At 40.9% G+C, this 22,719-nt stretch overlaps 1 protein-coding gene across 8 annotated transcripts in view; it reads left to right on the top strand.

Moving 5' to 3' along the window:
• The window catches only part of chl1b (cell adhesion molecule L1-like b), a 742,190-nt gene that overhangs the window by 610,674 nt on the left and 108,797 nt on the right, over positions 1-22,719 (top strand). For all 8 annotated transcript variants that reach the window (XM_080183774.1, XM_080183743.1, XM_080183751.1 and 5 more), the window contains 2 exons: positions 3,039-3,243; positions 8,314-8,436. In XM_080183774.1, coding sequence (XP_080039900.1) covers positions 3,039-3,243; positions 8,314-8,436 — 328 coding nt within the window. The remainder of the gene's footprint in view (positions 1-3,038; positions 3,244-8,313; positions 8,437-22,719) is intronic.

Genomic DNA, 22,719 nt, shown 5'->3' with positions numbered 1-22,719 from the left:
AAACATTAGAGATAAAACTGGAAGAATAAAATATGAGGGACTAGATTCCATTAGCTTGCACTGGTATTTTCTTTAAGTGGATTTCACCCACAATTGGCCAAAACATGGCAAATGAATTCTAAATGCATACTATGTTCAGTGCAAATTGAGTTTCTAAGCTTATCTGCTAGTTTTTTTTAAATGTACTCTGTGCCAGCTGTGCCCCTGAAACTGAGCATGCCCCGAGCATAGATAATGGGCATTGAACACTTAACTAGTTGTGCTAATTTCCAGGTCTGAAAGACGTGCTGGTTAGATGCATTGGCCATGCTAAATCCTCCCTCAGTGTTCCTGAACAGGCACTGGAGTGTGGCAACTAGGGGATTTTCATAGTAACTTCATTGCAGTGTTGACGTAAGCCTACTTGTGACAATAATAAACTTTGCTTTTACTCCAAAAAGCTCTGAACTTAAACACTTTTTTCTATGCACAAAGAAATGCAAAATAATTTTCTTGGCAAAAAGATTTTAAATCATAGAATGGTTGTAGCACAGGAAGAGGCCATTCAACTGTCAGATGTGTACCCATTCTGTGCAGGAGCAATATAGCTCATCTCATTCTCCCATTCCTTCACCATAACCCTGCAATTCTTATCATTTGCTTATCCAATTCCCTTTTGAAAACCACAATTTAATCTGCCTCCACCACCCTCTCAGGGCAATGCACGCCAGATCCTAACTTGCTGTTAAGTAAATATATATTTATATGTAACTTATATATTTTTTAAAAATTACTAAGGAATTGACTACTGGATATCATTGCAACTGGTAAATAGTTCTGTCTTGTTTATACTAATGCATTTTCTGTTATTCAAAATCAGGTTTCTCACAGTTTGCATGTTCTCCTGTGTCTGCGTGGGTTTCCTCTGGGTGCTCCAGTTTCTTCCCACGGTCCAAAGATGCGCCGATTCGGTGGATTGGCCATGCTAAATTGCCCCTTACTGTCCCAAGATGTGTAGATTAGGTGGATTAGCAGGGTAAATGTGGTTACAGGGAAAGGGCCAGATTGGGGGGGGTGGCGGAGGTGAACCTGGGTAAGATGCTCTGTCAGAAAGTTGGTGCAGATTTAATGGTCCGAATGATCTTCTCTGCACTGTGGGGATTCTTTGATTCTATGACTATTATCAGAAAATTGCAATGTTACAGTTTTAAAAAAATAAAGGTCCCGATTCTCCCATTCTGCTGCGCTACTTTTTTTAGCGCAGTGAGCCGGGAGATTCTCATGTCAGCCAATTCGGGGGGTTCATTCATGCCCCACCACGATAATGTGTCCCAGCGGTGGATTTGCCACAGTGTCAGTTCCGTGCAGGAAATCTGTGGGGAGACACCAAGAACGTTTAGATGGTCATTTAAGTATAATTTAAATTTCAGTAGTAGGCCTGGACCATTTTCATCCCCAATTCCCACCACCCCCACCCTCACCAGAGTGGCTCACTCCAGTGGGGATGATTACAGTAGCTCCCCACTAACAGGGAGCTGGCAGCCCGACCACACTGGAGTGAAGGGGGGCAATCAGGGCCCCCAGAAGATCAGGCAGTGGGGGTGGGGTGTCCCCCCAGCCATTGGCAGCCTGTGCCAGGCTGGACCCCCTGGTATCACTCAAAGGGGAAGTGCCAATTCCCAAAGGGTACCTTGGCACTGTCTATTGGACATAGGCAGAGCCGAGGGGAGGTGGGACCTTTAGGGGATGGGGCTTAGGGGAAGTGTGGCCTGGTGGGCCAGTTGGTGGAAGTGGGGTGATTCGGCTACAGACAGGATCCCTCCTCCCCCCTCTAAACCAGAGAATGATGAGGCTTCACCCCTCCCCCCCCCCACAGAGAATGATCTGACCTCACTGCCCCCCCCCCATTTCCACCACCAACCTTCCCCCAGAGAACCCTCCCAGCACCACCACCACCACCCCCCCCTCCCCCCAGAGAATGATCTGGCCTCCCTCCCTGCCCCCCGCAACCAGACAACAATCGGATTTCTCTCTCCCCCCGCCCCCCCAACCACCGTCACTGATCTGAGTCAGAGAGCCGTTGTAAGCTCTGAACCCGCCTCTTCAGCAGCTGGAATGCCCGAAACAGACTTTTATTCAACATGTCCATTTCAACGCAATTCCGGATTGGTGAACATGGTGGTAAAGGGGGAAATTCTGATAAAATTGGGCGGGCAGCTCATTAATTCAATTTAAATGCATGCAAATGCATTTAAATCGCCATTGTACCTGTTTCAGGCATGAATCGGATCACGGCCATTCCCGGGTCTCGGTAAAGCGGCCATCTGCATGGACGAGAATGCAGATCACATTATTGGCTTCACACCCGACTTTACCATGTTTTGAAGCAGTGGTAAAATTGGGCCCTTAGGGAGAAAGTTTGGGAGAATTCTGGCCAAAATTGTGTTTTTCTATGGAATTTTCTCCCTTAATCCTGTATGCCTCATTTTTTATATCACTTCTGCAGAATGATGTAAACATCATTTACTTTCTTTGCATTTTATTCGTGCTTTATCTTGTCTGAGAATTCTCCAACCTGACTGGCTTGTTGACCTCTGCTACTTTGATCCTGCAATGAAAGCCACAGCTCTCCAGACGAAGGCACCAAATGTAAATTAGTGTCAGATAGAAGGAAAAGTGTTCAGTTGAATTGGCAGCCTTATTTTTCAAAGTGAACAGTGACCATCATCCTCAACTGCTGGTGACAAAATCCAGATTATTGCACAATGACAAGGAATCAAAATTTAAAAATATACTGCGTTGAAATAAATGGATGTATCAATGTGAACCACAGCGTTGTCCAAACAAAAAACTTTGTGGGTGTAATTTAACCCCACCCCTTCACTTTTGTACATGTAATATTTGATTTGATTTAATTTGATTTATTATTGTAACATGTATTAGTATACAGTGAAAAACAGACAGAACATATTGTCAACTGATAATTTATTTTATGCAGTGTGTTTTTTTTTAAGTAGCTAATTTACAGGTAACACATTTGCTTCTTTTTTCTGTAACAGATTGTCTACTGGAAAACAAGAAGTTTGTTGGAGAGGAGAAAACGATATGTTGAAAAACATGTCCTTACTTTCAATGGACAACGCAGTCATGGAATGGTTCCAGGTCTAGAACCCTACAGTGAATATGGTCTGACCGTGATGGTCTTTAACAGAAAAGGTGACGGGCCACAAAGTGGACCCATCCATTTCAAGACTCCCGAAGGAGGTAAAGCATAAGCCTCCCATGCTATCAATCATTAAAGGTTTAACAAACTTAATTACAATGTAATTCCTTGTAAGTTGCTGCATATCAAAATGTCATATGTAGACACGATGGAATCTCTTTCTAAACAATGTAGCATTTCGTACAACTTCTGAGCCCTTTGCTAAACATGGCCAAAATTCTCCAGCTATTCACACCAGCAAGATCTTCTGGCCTTGCCGAAGTACACCTCCACCATGGGTTTCCCAAGGGCATGGGGTACAGTCAGTGTCAAGTCCCATTGACAGCAGCAGGACCAGAAGATCTCATCCACTGCTCTGCTACCTCCTGCTGTGAGAAACACACTGTGGGGTGGCCAGATGGTTACCCCCCACCCTACCCATCTTATTAATTTCATAAATTATGTCAATTTGTATGTAACATATGCAAGAGTGGAAATTATATTGGATTGGATTTAGGACATCGCTGAATAATGCAGTTACCTTGGGGATCTATGTTGAACATTTCCTTTGCAACTGTGCAATAAAATGGGAGATAAAATAATCTCTTTAGAATATCTATTAATAATACTTGAAAAAATTGGATAATAGAGTTCAAGAGGGGATAATGATGCTTTACATATTGTATTTTATAAACTAGCAGTCTGACACTACAAACTTTTCCTGCCGATTCTGCATATATACATAGCTATCAACTGTGCCACGGTCTGTATGAACAAGCAGAAAGAGATAGAAGAATCAAATAGTTTGTTTTCCCTTATCACTTCCGTACTATAATTGACCATATTATGACTGAAGTGAAGATGTGGAAAATAATGGAGCAAATAAAATTGTGATCGAGATTGCCAAATGCACAATGGGAGAGTATTTGGCAAGGTGACTACCTTTGAACTGGCTAGTGAAACAGGAAAATGATAGAATTCCAGCCTGTCAGTTTGGCTAAGTTAAGATGGAAAAATAACAACATGTCATAATGTAGTCCGAGCACCATGTCCTTCCTCTGTGCAGAAGTTGGAGGTAATCACAGGGTCAGCATTGCCGGCTGTACTTTGGTGTTTTGAAAGGCACAACTGTGTAATCCTCTTGTCACAAGTTATGTGATATCATTCAATTTAGTTATTCCATATTGTTGCAAATGTGAGAGAAGTCTTTACACTAGACCTTTTCACAGCATCAGAATTAGAAAAGGAGTTGTATATATCTTAACGCCCAAGAAAAGAAATGTATCTTTACTTCAAGGCTCCATTCAGCTGATGCACCAATTGGCAAAAACATCAGGTAAAACTCTGGTTACTACTGTAAGGAAAAGTAACAGGTATAGGCCCAGGTAAGAGATTCTAGTGCTGCGCTCGATGAAGAACAAGCTTGACAGTTTCCATTTTGACATGCATAGAAAACTGGAACTTCGCATTAAGTATGAACAGAAACAAGAGAAAAAAAAGATGAGTATTTTCAGTATTCATGCTTCATGTAAGCTTCCTATTTTCTACAGTAGAATGATACCCGCTGATGTAACTTGTCTCTTGGTTTTTGTTATATAAAAAACTAATTGCCTAGACTGGAGATATCAACAGAATAAACTAATCATTTGTTAGTTGATGGATTAAGCAAGTCATTAATGCCTTGCTCGTTTAAATAGCCAAATTCATTTCTTTCCCTCTTGGTAACACAACATGAGTGAGGTATATAACTTTACTGAGCTTTAGGATTCCCAAAGATCCAGGGCATTTTCAATTAGACCCATGTGACTAGAAGTTTTCCCTTTGCACAATGATAGTACCTGTGCAAATTTGAAAAGTTTCCACTGTATTAATAATGTTCAGTTCTTTTGCAAGAAGCATTGCTGGATGGTACAAGACAATACTTGTTTCTGAGACAGCTATCACAAAATCTTTTAAAGTGATCTATTGTGCAATCTGTATTTACCCTCCATGCTGCAACGGCAAAAAATGGCAAATGCACTTCATAAATACACACCATATTGTTAAACTCTTCAAGAAGCTTCTGAATTTGTTCATGATAGCCATTCAAACACATGACAAAACGTTAGCAGGGGCACCGACTGGGAAATAAACTGTTTCATTATGGCAAACATTGTTTAACGTGAGGATCATTTACTACATAGCTGGGAATTCCATACATACAAAGCCTTCAGCACAAAATTATGAAGCACTTAATTTGTGCTAATTTCAAAGCACCTCAAAACTGAAATGTAAGAGCATACAACTTTTTAACAACCTTACATGCCTATTTTGTAACTTTCACAGTGCTCAGCTATGGTTGCAGTCAATGACATATTTCAGCATTTTATTGAGAGTGCCGCCCCAGGACTTAGTGTATGAGGCAGGAAAAGATACTACATATCCATGAGCATCATGGGATTGAGGTGGCCTTTGCTTCCCAGCAATTGGGTTGTAAGATGGGCCACTTACTCAGTCTACCCACTCCGTAACTGTTGGGATAACCTAACTTTCCGCATAAAACAGCCAAGATTTTCTGGTCTCCAGATAGTCATATCACAAATGTACCCTGAATGATGCACAGTGGAAGTTTTGTTTTAATTCATTTTAATGGGATGTGGGCGTCACTGGCTAGGCCAGCATTTGTTGCCCATACTTCATTGCCCTTGAGAAGGTGATGGGGAGTGCCCACCTTGAACAGTTGCAATCCATGTGATGTAGGTATATCCACAGTGCTATTAGAGGGAATTTAAGAATTTTGACACAAAAACTCCACCGGAACTGGCTCGAAGTTTCAATGGATAATCCAATGGATAATTCCCTTGAATCTAAAAATCTTTGCCTGTGAATTGTTGGGAGAGTTGGGCCTGTGAGATGTTGCTGGGAGAGCTGGGCCTGCGAGTTGCGGGGTTGGGTTGGTGGAGGAGGTGGGGGGAAATGAGTCCTATGAGTTGGGTAGGGGGGGGAACGGGACCAGTGAAAAATGGGGGGAGGTTGGCCCATGGGAAAGGAGAGCAGAGCGTGTGCTTATGAGTGTGTGCATGAGAGAGGCTGAGTGTGTGCGCTTGTGTGGGAGAGGGTGTGTGCGCGTGAGGGTATGTGTACTATGTTTGTACTAGCTGCTTGCCAACAATCACTGTTTGTGGTTTGCTCTTCAACACAATATGAAAGTGTTCCCATTTACTTTCAAGTAGTTATACTACTGATTGCAATTAGTCCATTAAATGAAAATCATGTTCTGAAATGTACTGTAATGTACAATAAAAATTTTGACCAGCACCCAACACATTGAAAAGCTATTTAAATGTCCCAAACCTAGTCACTATGTCAGCAAATGAAGATGTAGCAAAATGTGACAGCTAGTGCAGTAGAAAGGGACCATGGTTTGTCTTCCACTGATGTTGCAACCCAATGAAGAAGGACTCCCAAGAGCACACATGCTCTCCATTTTTGAAGAGGCCCGGTTTAGAGTCAATTAGCAATATGGAGCCCCAGCATTATGCAAAAGAGTAGGAGTGGAATGGCAATCTCACAGTGCTTACCACTCCTTGGAAGATTAGCCCAATGTCTAAGCATTAAACTGGGCTGCGAGGAGTGCCTGAGCGCCATGACCTGTTATTGACAACTATATCATCACAACAAGAAATTGACATGAGAGCAGGACTAGTGGCACAAATGGATTGATTAAATACGTTCTGATAGGTTTATGTTTGCTAATTGCAAGCCTGTGAAAGCTAGAATAAGTGCCGTGTTTGACCTGAACCCACAAGTCTTTGTAACAGCAGTGTGAGTCTTTGCGGAAATGGCAAGTGAGTGTTACAGATGTCCTTGGAACTGCCCCATTGCAGGTTGCAGTGTTGCAGCATCTCCAAGTCTCCTGTCCATCAATATCTGAGCGTCCAATTACAAGCATTTTCAATGCTGGCACCTCACCAATGTTATGGATGGGCAACAATGATGTTTGCCAGTGATTTTCACATCCCATGTAATAAAAAAAAACTGACTCTGACAAATATCTGCATAATTTACGAAAGGTCAGCCATATGTTCTTCTCTTACTTTCCAACATTCCAGTTCGAGGGAGTGTCTGATAAGAAAATCTAAACACCTTACAACTCGTAAATGCTGTCAAAACAAAAACAGTTGTCCAACTAGAATGACTCCCAACAAATAAAACCATTACAGAGTGATCATTCTGAAAAACAAAAAAAGCTTACTGTCTGAGATATTGATTGTTTCATTATGACAAACATTGTTTAATGTGAGGATTGCTTGCTATAGAGCAGGAGGTCCCATATGTGTGCAATTAACTGCTTCATTGTTGGGCACTAAAGGCTTTACGTCTATGTGCTATCTTCCAAGTACTTCAAAGGGAAGAACATATTTCAGTTTGCTCACAGTTCCAGCTGTTTAGCTGTAAAAATGGTACTTTTCTGAATACCTCTCTCTCTCCAATGATGGCTTTAAACCCCAAAATCAACTTTGCACTTTGATGTTTAAAACTAATGAATTAATATTTAATCAAAACAACTGGTTGAGAAGGCAGTGGTTCATTAAAAATATATTGACCCAGCCATCTCTGGAAAATTAATGGTGAATTAATGATGCGCATCATTAGTAGTAAAATAACCAGCAATTTGTCATGAAGAAGGGATCTACCACCAGTTCCAATTCTCTGCAGACTGCTGGACAGTTTACACCACTCTGGCATTAACCATGCCAAAACCCTTAGTATTACCATCTTGCCATAAAATTTCTCATTGTTGTGAAATTGCTGGATTTATGTTATAAATAATGAAATAATTTTGTCACAGTCACTTAGGGCCATTAATTCACAGTGGAAAGTGATGAGATTATTTATGAAGTTAGAAATGCCACAAATAATGCTTCACCATTCGACGAGAAAGCAATATTTGGAATTTTTATGCATTAACGCAAATGAGCTAATCAAACTGAGCTTAGTATCTGGAAAAATTGTTACTTTTGGCTCAATCATATTTTCTAAGTTTTTGTTCAGTCCTGAAAATATTATGGGGATTAAAATTTGCAATGTCTTTTATTACATAAATTAAAAACCATAATTTAACAATGTATCTAACATTTTTTTCCCGACAGTCCCTGAGCAGCCTGCTTTTCTGCAGATTGCCAACTTTGCGAAAAATTCTGTGACTCTGATATGGGGACCTCCGGCAAAACCTAATGGCTTTCTTACTGGGTATTTGCTTAAGTACCAATTGAGTAAGTAGAAAACACAGTTTAGCGCACTGGATTGCTGATCTAGTTCATGTGCTTTCTTTCATATTTTGCTGTTTTGATTATGTTTCATTGTGCATGAAAGTTTGAAATTTTGGTTAGGGTTAAGCTTCACTTGATAAAGAAAAGACTTGAAATTATATATCAACAAATCCTGAAGTATTTTATAGCCAATGGGATACTTGTGAAGTATATTCGCTGTTCTAATGTAGGAAATGCACTAGCCCATTTGCACAAAGAGCCCCCAGATTGCACTGCAATATTGGTGATCACGTGCTTTATTGGGGGCACAGTTGGATAGATCTGAAAATATACCTGGATCACCCGCACCCATCATTCAGCTGCAGACAGCAAGCAAATTTTGCGTTGCTTCCTCATTTACTTGGTTTGTTGCATGCAATCAATGCCAGACAAACTGGTGAAAGACTGCATCTCTGGACAGAGGAATCGAAACTGTGAAGCTAGCTTACACTAAAAGCTAGCATACATATCTAAAAGGGTAGTTGCATTTCTGCTGAAGCAGTGCTGGAAATCATTCTAAGAGTATGGCTTGGAAAGATAAACATTTGGCACAACATAGCAGAGAGAACAGTTATCTAATGCAGCACTGGGAGGCCTTAGTGCAGGGATTGGACAGGATGACAGAGAATTTTAACCCAACAGGTCTAGAAACCCTCATAAACAAAGTTTGTTTGTTTGTTTATTTATTTATTAGTGTCATAAATAGGCTTACATTAACATTCAAATGAAATTACTGTGGAAATCCTCAAAGACAGTGTGCACAGATAGTCAACATGGTCAGTACAAGAAATGGAGCCCTGAGGTACAGTGCCTCAAAAAGTTTATTGACTTCACATCAGTGTCACAATCAGTGAATAAATCTTCAAATACTGAGGGCGATTCTCCCCAAAGTGCTGAATTGGCTGGAAAACTGTTCTAAATCCCGACTCTTTTCTCAGTTCAGCTTCTCACCTGTATCTCTGCATTCTGTGCAATGCAGCGGTCCCAGTCCCACCCCGGGAGGGTGGGGCCTATTCACAGCTAGTTTGATAGTTCTGTGTGCGCAGTGGTCCCGATCTGGCAGTCTCCCCATTTGCTGGCCAGCTCGATCACTGGACAGCCCGGGACCACCGCAGTGCTGCCCCTCCAAGGCCCGATCGTGGCCCCACAATTCCCGGGCCAGTCCTGACCCCCACCCCACTCCCCCCTCACCCCGTCCCAGAACGCCCCAATGCACAGCCCACCCCTCCAGCACGTTGATCCCTCCACATCCTCACCCCAGCAGGCCCCACCCACCCCCACTCCCAGGCAAACCACCCCCTCTTTCCCCAGCCCACCCCAATTACTGCCCTCCCTTCCAGATTGATCCTGTCTGCAGAGTGGCAGCAGGACCCTCCTCTGATCACCCCTAGCCCTCTTGGCACTGCCTGATGCTCGATGGATAGTGCTATGGTGCGCACTGAGCATGGGTATTTTGTACCAATGGGCACAGGCTGGCACTGCCAGACTGCCCATGCCCAGGCATCATCACCACCGCTGTCCCACCACCCAACACCCTGGAGGGCCCTGATTCACCCTCCTCCCCCTTCATTCCAGTGGGGTATCCCAAACATAGGGAGTTAGTCTGAAGCCCTTTGGGAATAACGTACTCCTGATGGGGTGGGAGATTCAATCAAGACCTGAAAGTTCCCAATAATGAACTGATAAACTTTTTAAAATACATTTTAAAAAGACTTAAATGACTTACCTGCCTTCCCGCTGGTTTCCAGCATGGTCTGACCCGAGTCTGTTCGTCAGCTCTGGGAGATGTGCATGTGTTTCTGGTGCATACGCAAATCCCAGTTCAAAGCTGGTGACACACATCTCCCACTTCGACCTGCCGGAAGAGTTATGGGTTGCTATGGCAGAATTGCAGCTACCATGTTCTTACAAATCAGTTGCTGATTAGTAAGTTTGCGGATGACATGAAGCTTGGTGCCGAGGATTGTCAGAGAGTACAACAGGATATAGATAGATTAGAGACTTGGGCACCGAAATGGTAGATGGAGTTTAATCTGGACAAATGTGAGGTGATGCATTTTGGAGGACTTAATTAAGATGTGAATTATGCTGTAAATGGTAGAACCCTTAAGATCATTAACATACAGAGGGATCTGGGTGTGCAGGTCCAAAATTCCCTAAAAGTGGCAACACAGCTGGCCAGGGTGATTAAGAAGGCATATGGCATGCTTACCTTCATCAGCCAGGGCACTGAGTATAAGAGTTGGGAATTATTGTTGCAGGTATCTATAAAAAAACTTGGTTCAGTTGCATTCGGAGGATTGTGTGCAGTTCTGTTCACCACCATACCAGAAGGACGCAGCAGCTTTGGAGAGAGGGCAAAGAAGGTTTACCAGGATGTTGCCTGGTCTCGAGAGTGTTGACTATGAGAGAGATTGAATAGACTAGGATTGTTTTCACTGGAAAGATGGAGGCTGAGGGGAGACCTGATAAAGGTCTACAAAATTAGTGGCATAGACAAGGTGGATAGTCAGAAGCTTTTTCCTAGGGTGGAAATATCAATTACAAGGGGGCATAGGTTCAAGATGAGAGAGGGGAGTTTATGAAAGATGTGTGGGGAACGTTTTCCACAGAGAGTGGTGGGTACCTGCAATATGCTGCCAGAGGAGGTGATGGAAGCAGGCACATTAGTAACATTAGGAAGCATCTGGATGGGTACGAAAATAGGGAGACACAGACCAAGTAGGGGCAAGAAGGCTTTTTTTCTAGTTTAATTAGCATATCATGCTTGGCAAAAGGTTGGAGGATCGAAGGACTTGTTCCTGTGCTGTACCTTTCTTTGTTCAATTCATGAGATCCTTCCCATCACCTTCCAGAAATCTGTCATCCAAGACTCATACACAGGATACATATGGAAACAGGCCATTCAGCCCAACCGGTCCTTGCTGCTGATAATGCTCCACTCGAGCCTTCTCCCATTTTTTTCTCATCTAAATTTACCATTGTATCCCTCTAATCCTTTTTTATTCCCTCTCCCTCATTTGTTAGGCTCCCGGACCTGAACCCCAAATTACAATAGAATGCCAAACCAGAACTCAACAATTTTTCCATTTTGGCATAAATGTAAGAAAAGAATATTTCCTTCCAGGAATGATTCCACTGACAAAGTAGGGATCTTTTACAGTGGAACAAACTTTATTTAATAACACAATTTTAAATTTAACTCTAACAAATGAAGCAGGTTATCTATTAATTACTAAACAATATTTAAAAATGAAAGGAAACAACTTTACTTTCCAGCTTGTGACAATTTCAGTTCCAAATAAGCAACATTTCTCTTACAAATGCCATTTCAAATATAGTTAATAACCATAAATACACTTGCTATAATGAGTGTAGACAGTCTAGAAGGTTTGCAAGAAAGATACAGCGCCAGTAGCCTGCAAAATGCTCCTAGCTTCAACCAGGCTTCAGCTGCATACTGACCTAATTTCTGCAAAAGTCTTTTTGCTTTGCTACAGACCAAGAACTGCACATAAACCACATCATCACATGTCAATCACTCTGATCAGAAATCCCAGTAGAGCTCAAGTAAACAAAAGTCCATTCACTCTATTTAAAATAACCACTTGTAAGGTTAAAATGAATAATTATACTGCTCTCCCAGCATCTGAGTTATATTCTAACCAGACACACTGACTGCCTATAGTGTAAAGCTGAAGTTTTAAACTATACCCTTCTATATCTAATCCCCTTTAGCACATGTATATTATTTACTTGAACCGCTTCTTGTGATTCACAAACTCACTTTTTCTCATACTCTGCTTTTTCTGAAGTTTTTTTCTGAATTTTCTTTGGAGTTCTTAGTGACTATCTTATATGAATGGCTTCTAATAACGTTCCTCCCCACAAGAGGGTACATTCTCTCTCCAACAACTCTTAGTGTGCCAAGTCAAGATTTGTACAAGTTTAACATAGTTTCCGTACTATTCAGTTTAATTTCTCTGGAAATAAAACTTAGTACTTGGTGTGCCGTCTTTAACATCATGTTGTACAACTTTTTATGATGCTTGCATTTGTACTCGGATAACTTTTTTTCTCTACCTAGATTTTTACCTCCCTCGTAATGAATGAATTCCCTATATTTCCTTCTAAAATGTACTCCCATTTAGCTGTGTTAAACTTAATTTGCCAATTAATTATCAATGTCCTCTTGTAATTTATTGCCGTCCTCCTCAGCACTGACTATCCTCTCCCCACAAATTAGGTGTCATTTGCAAAATTCTAATTGTATTTTTGATTCCAAATTATAGGCTGGATTTTTCTGTCCATTCACGTTGGTGGGATTCTTTTGTCCCATTGGTGGCACAAATTTCAAATTCAACGCAGCTCTGACGAAGGGTAATCTAGACTCGAAATGTTGGTTCTATTCTCTCTCCACGGATGCTATCAGACCTGCTGAGATTTTCCTGCATTTTCTGTTTTTACTTCAGATTCTAGCATCTTTTTTGCCTTTAGATTAATCTTGTTTCTGCCTGTCCTTCTCTATCTTCAACTTAAAGTGTGTTCTTTAATGGTCACTGCTACCTAATTGTTTCGCTGCTTTTCTACTAGTCTTATCTGCTTTAGCCCATTCCCCATTGCAAGGTCCAAAGCTTCCCTTGTTGAGCTTTCTACCTATTAGATTATGAATGAAGCCTGTGCATATTGAAGAACTGCATTCACTTATCCCCTTTTACTTATCTATTTTATTCAATTAATATGAGTAGTTAATGTTCCCATGATTATTATTCTATATTTTTTACTCAATGCCCGAATTTCCCTGCGTACTACTACTTTCACATGCTTCCACTGTTAGGTTATCTGTAGACTATTGTATCTTTTACTGTGATTGATCCTTTATTATCATTTATCTCTATTGACATGGTCTCTATTTTTATCTTGCTAATAACTGCATACCTTTTTTCTGTACTGCCATTAAATGGTTTCAAATAATAAGTCTCTCCATCTCCCTGTTTCCGCCCTTCCCCCAATCTTTTCTAACTATGTTTTTGCTTGCAATATTTACTTCCAAACCTTGATTTTCTGTAGCCATGTCTCAATAATCCCTTCTGTGTCTGTTTCCTCACAAAACACCATTGCCTTCAGCTCCCCTGTTTTATTCCAGACAATTTATGCATTGATGTACAGGCATTTTAATAACATTTCCTCTCATTCTAACTCTTTTTTATTAGAATTGCCTCTCATATTATGTTTAACTATGTTTTTAGACTCCAGTTTTTAAATGCTATTTGTTTCCTTGCCGTCATTGTCATCAGTATCTTCACTTACTTATTCTTTTTCATGTTTCCTTGCCCTGTTTGCATTTAGGCTACCTAGATTTTTTGTAGATCCTTCCTCCACTCCCTTTAATTTAAAGCCTTTGTCACTTCCCTATGTGCCAGGATGCAGGGCCCATCCAATCCTATCCCATTGGTACAGCTCCTTTTGCTCTAAGAACTGATTCCAGCTTCCCAGGAAAAGGAACACCTCTTTCCCGTACCAGCCCGGGGGCCACATTTTAATCCTCCTGATCTGAATTTTTCTTTGTCAATTTGCATGTGGCCTGGGCAATAATCCAGAGATCACTACCATTGAAGTCCCACTTTTTAATTTGGAAGCTAACTCTTGATATTCTTTCACCAGGACACTCTCCCTGTAAATACCTGTTGTTTGTTCCAACATGGATTATGGTCACCCTCCATTTCCAAATTCTTCCCCATCCATCATGTTTACCCTTGCACTGGGTAGCCAATGCACGCTTGAGGATTCCTGCTCTTGGCATTCATAGCTCATTGATTAATAGCTTCACTTCCCATGGTGCCAGCTCTGCTGCAAGCTACCCACCACATTTCACACTGCCATTTGTAGTGACCACAACGGGTACAAATTGAACCACACTCACAGATGTATTTCCCCCTTTCTTGCAGAGCAAGGTGGCACAGAGTCACTGCGACAAGCAGCATCTACTGGCAGGCAACAGCAGCAGTTACACATCCTAATCCCAAATTAGATTAGGAGGTGGGGTGTTGGGAAAGGTTTTGCATTAGGTAGAGGGAGGGTGTGGTGGGTAGTTGAATCTCAGGATTCAGACAGAAATATACACAATCAGCTAGATAAAGTGAGCAAATGGTAACAGGTGAAATTTAATGAGACAAGAATCAAGTATTGCACAGAGAGAGAAAAAGAATGTGACAGAATTATGAGATGAATGCTAGACAAATTGCTGAACATCAAACAGGAGAAAATGATATGTACCAGTGGACTCAGCATTCTGAGGTACTGAACAGATTTAAAATAAAGCCGTAACACGAGAGCAAGCACATATGGTTCAAACTAGGCAAATTTGTAACTTGCCTCAAGAAGCTTGTGGAACATTCTGCTCCTCCTTGAGGATCCTTCTAAGTTTTCTTTGTTTTATGATGCTATTTTTCAGTGCGTGATATCTGTAATTTTTTTTTATAGTGCTACTGCATTCCCAAGCACATACAATACCTTAAAGAGGCAAGCTTGTAGGTGGCCTGCATGGTGTTTTCGCATCTGAGGTGTGATCTTACGGCTTGCCATGCTGGCCGATTAACGTGGCGAGCTGGGAAGATAGCATCAGAGGCGCAAATTGGATCACTATCTTCCCGAATGGATTCACACCCAGAATGGGTGGACAGCCTATATACATAGAATTGGCTACATTTGAATCTACTTACCGAATTTGGCACAGCTGTTTTCACCCTCTTGGATGCTTTATCCACCTCCCCCAACTTTGGCAAGGCATCACAACAATGAAAATCACTATTGCTGTACAATAATGGAGACCAGGCATCATGGCCATGCCATAGGGATCACAGTCCATTGAAGTTCTGCGTTGTTGGAGGCTTGGCCAGGCAATGCCCACCTGGTACACTGGCAGTGCCTACCAGTTGCCCTAGCAGTACCCACCTGGTGCCCTGGCAGAAATTGGGGCATTCTGTGCAATGGTGCCCAAGTGCTCTGAAGATAAGTTCACTAGTGTTTTAGGCTCAGCCTCCATCCCCCTACCAAAGATGTGTGGGTTAGGTGGATTGGCCATGCCAAATTGCCCCTTAGTGTCAGGGGGACAAGCTAGGGAAAATGCATGGGGTAATGGAGATAGGGCCTGGGTGGGATTGTGATCGGTGCAGACTCGATGGGCCTCCTTCTGCATTGTAAGATCCTATTTTATGATTCTACCAGCGCAAAGCTCTCAGCTGTCAAAAAAATTGACAAAGTTCCAGAAGATTGCAATGTCAAGCTCGCCCGAAAGACCAGCATGAAGGACTCCCCTTTTCACGTTGTGCAACTTAAAAGGAACATTACTGCCTATGGCCAAACTCACACCAAGTCCCATTCATCCATCATCCCTTTGTTTGCTGACCTACATCAGTTCATGGTCTGGCAATCCAAAATTTTAAAATCAACAGTTTGTTTTCAAATGCCTCATTGACTCACTGCTCCCTATCTCTATAACTTTGTCCAGCCCTCAAACCTCTGCGACCTATGTACTCCTCCAATTCTGGCCCCTTACGCAATTCTAATTGTGCTCCGCTATTGATGGTCATGTTTTCAGCTCCTCAGGAGCTGAACTCTGGAATTTTGTCCCTCAACCTCTCCATCTTTATACCTCTGTCTCCTTGAAGGTGCTTCATAAAATCTACCTCTTTGTCCAAAATTTTGGTCATCTCTCCTCATTCTCCTCTTGAATATACATTTTGTTCAGTAATGCTCCTGTGAGATGTCTTAGAAAGTGAAAAAACTTTCGAGATGCTGCTTAAATGTAGTTCTATACAAAGGAACGTTATCATATATCTAATGATTAAACGTGATGCTTGCATTTGTGAACTCTCTGTGATCTATTGCACCCTTAAATGTCCCTTGAGACTGTAACGCGAGTGTAGGAGAAATCTGTCCAATCATAGCACTTACTAATTATGGATGTTGTTTTTAAATGTATGAATTCCTTGGGTAAATTTAATTATATTTTACTACTTCAGATTTTGGAATATTATAGTATGAGTTTATAATTTACTTGTCTTTCAGAAACTGAGCACATTCTCTAGCAAGCAATGCTGAGTTGTTATCAGTTTACTCATAATTTTGAAAACTTAAACAATACATCTATACATATATCTTGCTGTGGTAATACCAATTATTTGTTTCTCTGATTTTGTGGTTAGTTGTTTGGGAAAATAGTACAATATTCAGCTATTCACAAAAATTCTCAATGCATATAATAAGTGGATTTGATTATAGATCACCTAAGGATGTTCGCTAAATTAATGCGGAATGGCTGCAGGGTGAAATCAAGTTGCAAGCAAATAGCCTAATTCTCCAGCTGTCACTTTCATACAACACATTATCCACAAATAATGTTATTAAACAGGACAGGAACTTGGACAAATTTGTAACAGATGCATGAAAAGCTGGCAATCTGTATTGACCAGTTAATTTTGTTTCATGCAGCTTAGGCTTTGTGACATATTTTTGACAGATGCTTATCAGTAGAACATTACAGCAGTTGCAGTGAGGATCATGAACAGTTGAATGCATGAGAAAAGAATGTGGGAGTTGTTAGGTGAAAGAAAGTGCATACGCATGGTTTATGCCTGATGAGAATATTTTCAATTGCTCTTTGCTGTAAGCAACAGATATCTAATTCATGGCTCATGTTAATATTTTAGAAATAATGTTTAGTTCTGGGGACATGGTTGTTGTTAAAGTAAGTTAGTTAAAGCACTGGGCTTTAGAGAACACCAAGCACCTAAAAGAAAATAGCAGTTCAGAAGGTTACCAGTGTTTGAGAGTCAGAATGGAAGAGATGGAGCTTTAAAATAGCAGGTGGTCTTATTTAGCTGGAGAGCTAGAAATGTGGTGTCGACATTACTTGCAAAAAAATGTAGCCAGGAAAATGTTTTGTTTTGGCAGTTAGAGTTAAATTCATTACAAGCATTCAGTGAAACCTGTTGTCATGGAAATGAGTGGAGCTTAAGAAGGTTTTCTGGTTTCAATTCATCTGTGCATTTGTTGGGAGAGGGATTGGTTGCAGTTTGAACTTTGTGATTTGCAGCTCTCAGTGAAGCTGCGGAACACTGTGGCAGTTAGGGCTCAGAGAGGTCCTGCAAAGCTGATAACTTGGCAGCAGGCCATTGGTTCTGTACTACACAGTGAGGACTCACAAGGGTGGCACAGTGGTTAACAATGCTGCCTCACAGCGCCCATGTTCAATCCCGGCCTTGGGTGAATGTGTGGAGTTTGCATGTTCTTCCCTGCATGGGTGTCCTCCAGGTATTCTGGTTTCCTCCCACAGTCCAAAGATGTGTGAGTTAGTTGGATTGGCCATGCTAAATTGTCCCTTGTTGTTCAAAGATGTGTAGAGTAGGGGAATTAGTGGCGAAAACATGCAGGGTCACAGGAATAGGGCCTGGGTAAAATGCTGCCAGAGAGTCAGTGCAGACTTAGTGGGATGAATGGCCTATTCCTGAACAGTAGGGATTCAGTGGTTTGAATTCTGAATGCTCAAGTAGAAAATAGATACAGAAGACTGTTTTACTGTATTGTAAAGTTTACTTTGTTTGTTTAAAAACCACGGAATCTTGTGGCTTTATTCTGACTAAGTAACTGATTTCAATTTTTTTCAATTTCAAACAGAAAGTTAATGGTCATTTAACCAGATGGTAACAAATAGTACATCCCCAAAACACGATTAGCATTTATGTACCCAAGATTTGATCTGCAATGTGTTGTATGTTTTATAAGTCTTTGGGTTCCAACAATTTCAAGGAAGTCTGAGTTAGTTCTCTCAGTGTCTCCTATTTTGGAGATCTGCTGCCTTTCTTTCCCCGAAAGGAAATGATTGTAGCTTGAATTCTGAATTTTAGATCAGTGAGATATTTTAATTATACTTGACAACCATATTTTTCCCCTTTCCTTCAAGTCGTTTGATCTGTGTTTACTTTGATTAATCTTTACTCATCTATTGTAATGGCAGTCTCGACTATCTTTAACAACTGTCATTACACATGCATGGTGTCATCTATCAGCACTGTGAGAAGTTTCATTTACTTTGCTCACAAAGGTGCTGAAACAACGTTATACGTGGGGCAGATAATTTCGTTTGTAATTTTTCTGGCTATTAAATTCTCTTTCCTCTGATGTAGTTTATGGGTATTACTGTGGGAGTGACTGGATGATAGGTGGATTTGTCCAAATTAACAAGAACCTTATCCAAGTATAAACACCAATGTTGCATGTGTGCTTTGTGACTATGCTGTTGTTCTTTTTGAGTATTTATGAGTATTTGAGAAGTAATGATATTGGCTTGTCATTGTCCTTTCTGTAATGTTATTATGAAAGGTTATTTATTGCAGAGAAGTAATATCAATTATTTGTAAAGAATCATTACCAAAAGTAGAACATAAAAGCTACTTAGACAGCAGAATGGTAATTCATTACTGGTTACATTACTATCGCATTTCCAAAGTAGCTGAAAATCTGCAAAGTGCTTTTCAGCTTACATTTGTATCAACCGTATCCTTGTGCCACTTAGTTGCATATATCCTTGGTTTCAAGTTCTTGTATTTCTTTTTGTGACATCTCCAGCATAAGACCCCAACCAGAAGCATTGGTGTCTTATCTGAACACATGAGTATCCTTTTACATCAGCCAAGTATAATTAGCTCCTTTGATTCAGAATGGCACAAAGTTTTCCTTATGCCTCTGAATGTGTTTGAAATGGCTCAATGCGTTTGCATTTTTTTCACAAGAGTTTTTGTTTCAGGTCATGTGCACCATTTCCTGGAAGTGTATTAAAACATAACCAGGAACTTAAGAGTTGCTGAACATTCAGATTTCAACTGGACAGCCCTTATTTTGAGCAGGTTGGCTTTTTTTAAGGAAAAATAAAAATGCACAGTGAAAGTCTGCAGCTCTTGAGAGAACTGTGTCCTCTACATGCCTTCGGTACCTATGCATAGGGAAAATCATTGGTTCAGTTCCCACTTAGATTAATTTGTTTCATGTTTCTACAACCAGACTTCTTCCAGTGAATTAAACGCTGAATTTTGATTTTGAACCTTTGTATAGCACTCCAATAGTCTGAATTTTACTGCAATATGCTATGCAAGGTAATGCAATGTTGTTTGGATGACACTTTAAATCAGGCCCTGTCAACTCTCTCAGGTGAATATAGCATAAGTTTGAAGGAGAGAGGAGTGCCCTGCTCAATATTTATTCCTCAACCAACGTCACTTAATTGTTGCATTACCATTTTTGGGTAATTACTGTGTACAGTTTGGCTGCTGTTTGCTCCCTTTCAACAGTAGCTGCTTAGAAGTCTGTAGTTAGCAACAGAGCTATTTGGGCTCTTATGAGTTTTAAAAGCACACTATTGTGGCAATGAAGGAGACCTAGTTCAAGAAAAGAGCAGGTCTGGATACATAATATTCCTGGAAACAGGGTTGGATGTTATGGCCCCCTGCCCAGGTGTGTGTTCAGTAGTGGGGGAGGTGGGCTTATAAAATATGAAGGATGACTGGCCCACCAGTGTGCCACTCAGCTGTGACCTCAGCAGGCGGGGTGTCAATAATACACCCAACTTGCCATTTTCAAAAAAAATGAGTTGGTTTAACAAGCCAATTGCCCCAAATATTGTGCTGTTTACACCTTAATACAGTTGGCATGGGCCGTGGCAGGGAGTTGGCAAGCAGGTTTTTTCACCCAGCTGCTTAAAAGATGAGAATGAAAGGAAGGCACATCCTTCAAGGGTGTTCCCTTTGAGCATTGGGGGAACCCATTTCCCACAAGATGACAAGCCCCTTTGTCACTTTCTGCCAAGCTATCAAAATCCACAGACGTCACCTTCCTTACCATGCTGCCCGGAACCTTCCCTGTTCAAAGCCCCACACTTCCCTCCCTGTGGAGGCCATATCATCTTCATCCTGGAATCGACCTGTATTTCCAGCAGTAGTTAGATTAGTGAGGAAAGTTGGAGTAGAAAGTGTGGCCATAATCTTCCAATCCTTAGATACGGTGGTGGAAAATTGCAAATGTTGCACATCTGTTCAAAACAGGAGATAAGGAGAAGCCCAACAACTACAGTCCAGTCAGTTTAACTTCAGTGGTGGGAAAGCTTTTAGAAACAATAATTTGGAACACACTTAACCGTGAGTTCATAAATGTGGATTAATTATCGAAAACCTGCTTGGATTTGCAAAGGAAAAATCATGTTTAACTAATTTTCTAACTAAGCTAACAGCGAAGTTTGATTAGGATAATGTGGTTGATGTGATTTAAAAAAAAGGCATTTAGTAAAACTGCTTGTCAGCAAAGTTGAAGTGTATGGAATAAATAGGGCAGTGGCAACAAGGATATAATAGAAAATGGAGGGTACTGCTGTAAGATTATTTTTCTGGACTGGAGGTTAGTAGATAGTGAGATTCCCCAGGGTTCAGTGTCAGGGCCACTGCTTTTCTTGATCTTTATCAATGACCTAGACTTGGGGGTGTGCAGAGCACAATTTCAAATTTGCAGATGACACAAAATTTTGGAATAGAGTGAACTGTGAGGACGCTGGTGATGGACTTCAATAAGACGTAGATAGGGTGGTGGAATGGTGGACATGTGGCAAATGAAATTTAGTGCAGAGAATGATTGAATGATGCATACTGATATGAAGAACAAGGGTAGGTAACATAAAATAATGGGTATAATTCTAGAGAGGGTACAAGAACAGAGACACCTTAGGGTACCCGAATCATTGAAAGTGGAAGGGCAGGTTGAGAAAGGGATTGAGAGCCTGCAGGATTTTGGACTTTATCAATAGATACATATAGTACAAAAATATAAGAGCTATATCAAATGTTTATAAAACACCTCAACTGGGGTATTGTGTCCAATTTTGAATGTTGTGAAGGGATTGGAAATGGTACAAAGGTTTATGATGTGTTGAGGGATTAGAGACCTCAGTTAGATTAGCTGGAGAAGCTGGGTTTTCTTCTCCTTAGAGGAGGTTAACGGGAGGCTTGATGGAGGTATTCAGAATTTATGAGTGATCTGGGTAAAGTAAGTAGGGAGAAACTGTTTCCAATAGCGGAAGGTTTGAAAACAGGAGAATACTGTTTTAAGATGATTAACAAAAGAACAAGAAGCAACTTGAGGAAAAATGTCCTTAACAAGTGGTTAGGATCTTGAATGCCGTGCTTTAGACTAGTCGATTCAACTCTTGTTTCCAAAATGGAATTAGATAACTATATGAAGCGGTAACATTTTGAGGATTATGGATTGTTCACTTAGAGAGCCAATACAGACACAAAGGGCCAAATGGTTTCCTTCTCTAATGTTATCATTCTATGACTTTAAAGCAGCACGATTACTGCTGCACTCCCAAATGTGTAGCTTACTTCACCAGCTGCAAGCCCAATGAAAATTGCCTAGGACCAGCTACAAAATGTGTTTGCAGAAACTGGCCTTGGCTTGAAGGACGCAGCTGTACTAACATGGATCTCATTCAATTATAAATACATGCAAACAAAAAGCAAACAGTTGCATTTATGTAGCACTTTCACAATCTCAAGATGTCAGTCAGGTGTTTCACAATCAAGGCAGTTATCTTTTAAGTGTAGTAATTGTTGCAATGTGTAAAGCAAAACAGCCAAGGTGCACAAAGGAAAGTCCCACAAACTGCAATGTAATAATGACAGGATATGTTATTTTGCTGATGATCTGATCCAAAATATGGCACCTCTGACAGTATAGCCTTCCCACAAGATTGCACAGAAGTGTCAACTGGATTTTTATGCTGAATTGCAGCCCATCTACCACCTTAAACTGTCACTCTTTTTCATTACCAGCCCTTTGTGGCTGCAGTGTGTACCATGTACAAAATGCACTGCCAAAACTCTCCAGGGCTTTTTTTTACTATGCATGCCCAATCCATGACCTCTACACCTAGGAAAAACAAGGACAGCTGGCACAGAAGACCATCACCAGCTCCAAGCTTTCTACTTTCTCCAAGTCGCACACCATCTTGACTTGGAAATATACTCTTGCCCTTTCATTGTTGCTGGGTCAAAATCCTGGAACTCCCTCCAATACTGTGGAAGTATTTTCTACTTACTGCAGCAATTTAAAGGAGACAATTCACTATCACCTTCTCAATGGCAATTAGAGTGTGAAATAAATGCTGACCTTACCGGTGATGCCTTTGAAAGAATGAGTTAA

The sequence above is a fragment of the Carcharhinus amblyrhynchos genome, chromosome 3 (genome assembly GCF_965287045.1).
Source record: "Carcharhinus amblyrhynchos chromosome 3, sCarAmb.v2.hapA, whole genome shotgun sequence".
NCBI classification, from domain to species: Eukaryota; Metazoa; Chordata; class Chondrichthyes; order Carcharhiniformes; family Carcharhinidae; genus Carcharhinus; species Carcharhinus amblyrhynchos.
This window is presented reverse-complemented; position numbering and strand designations above follow the sequence as displayed.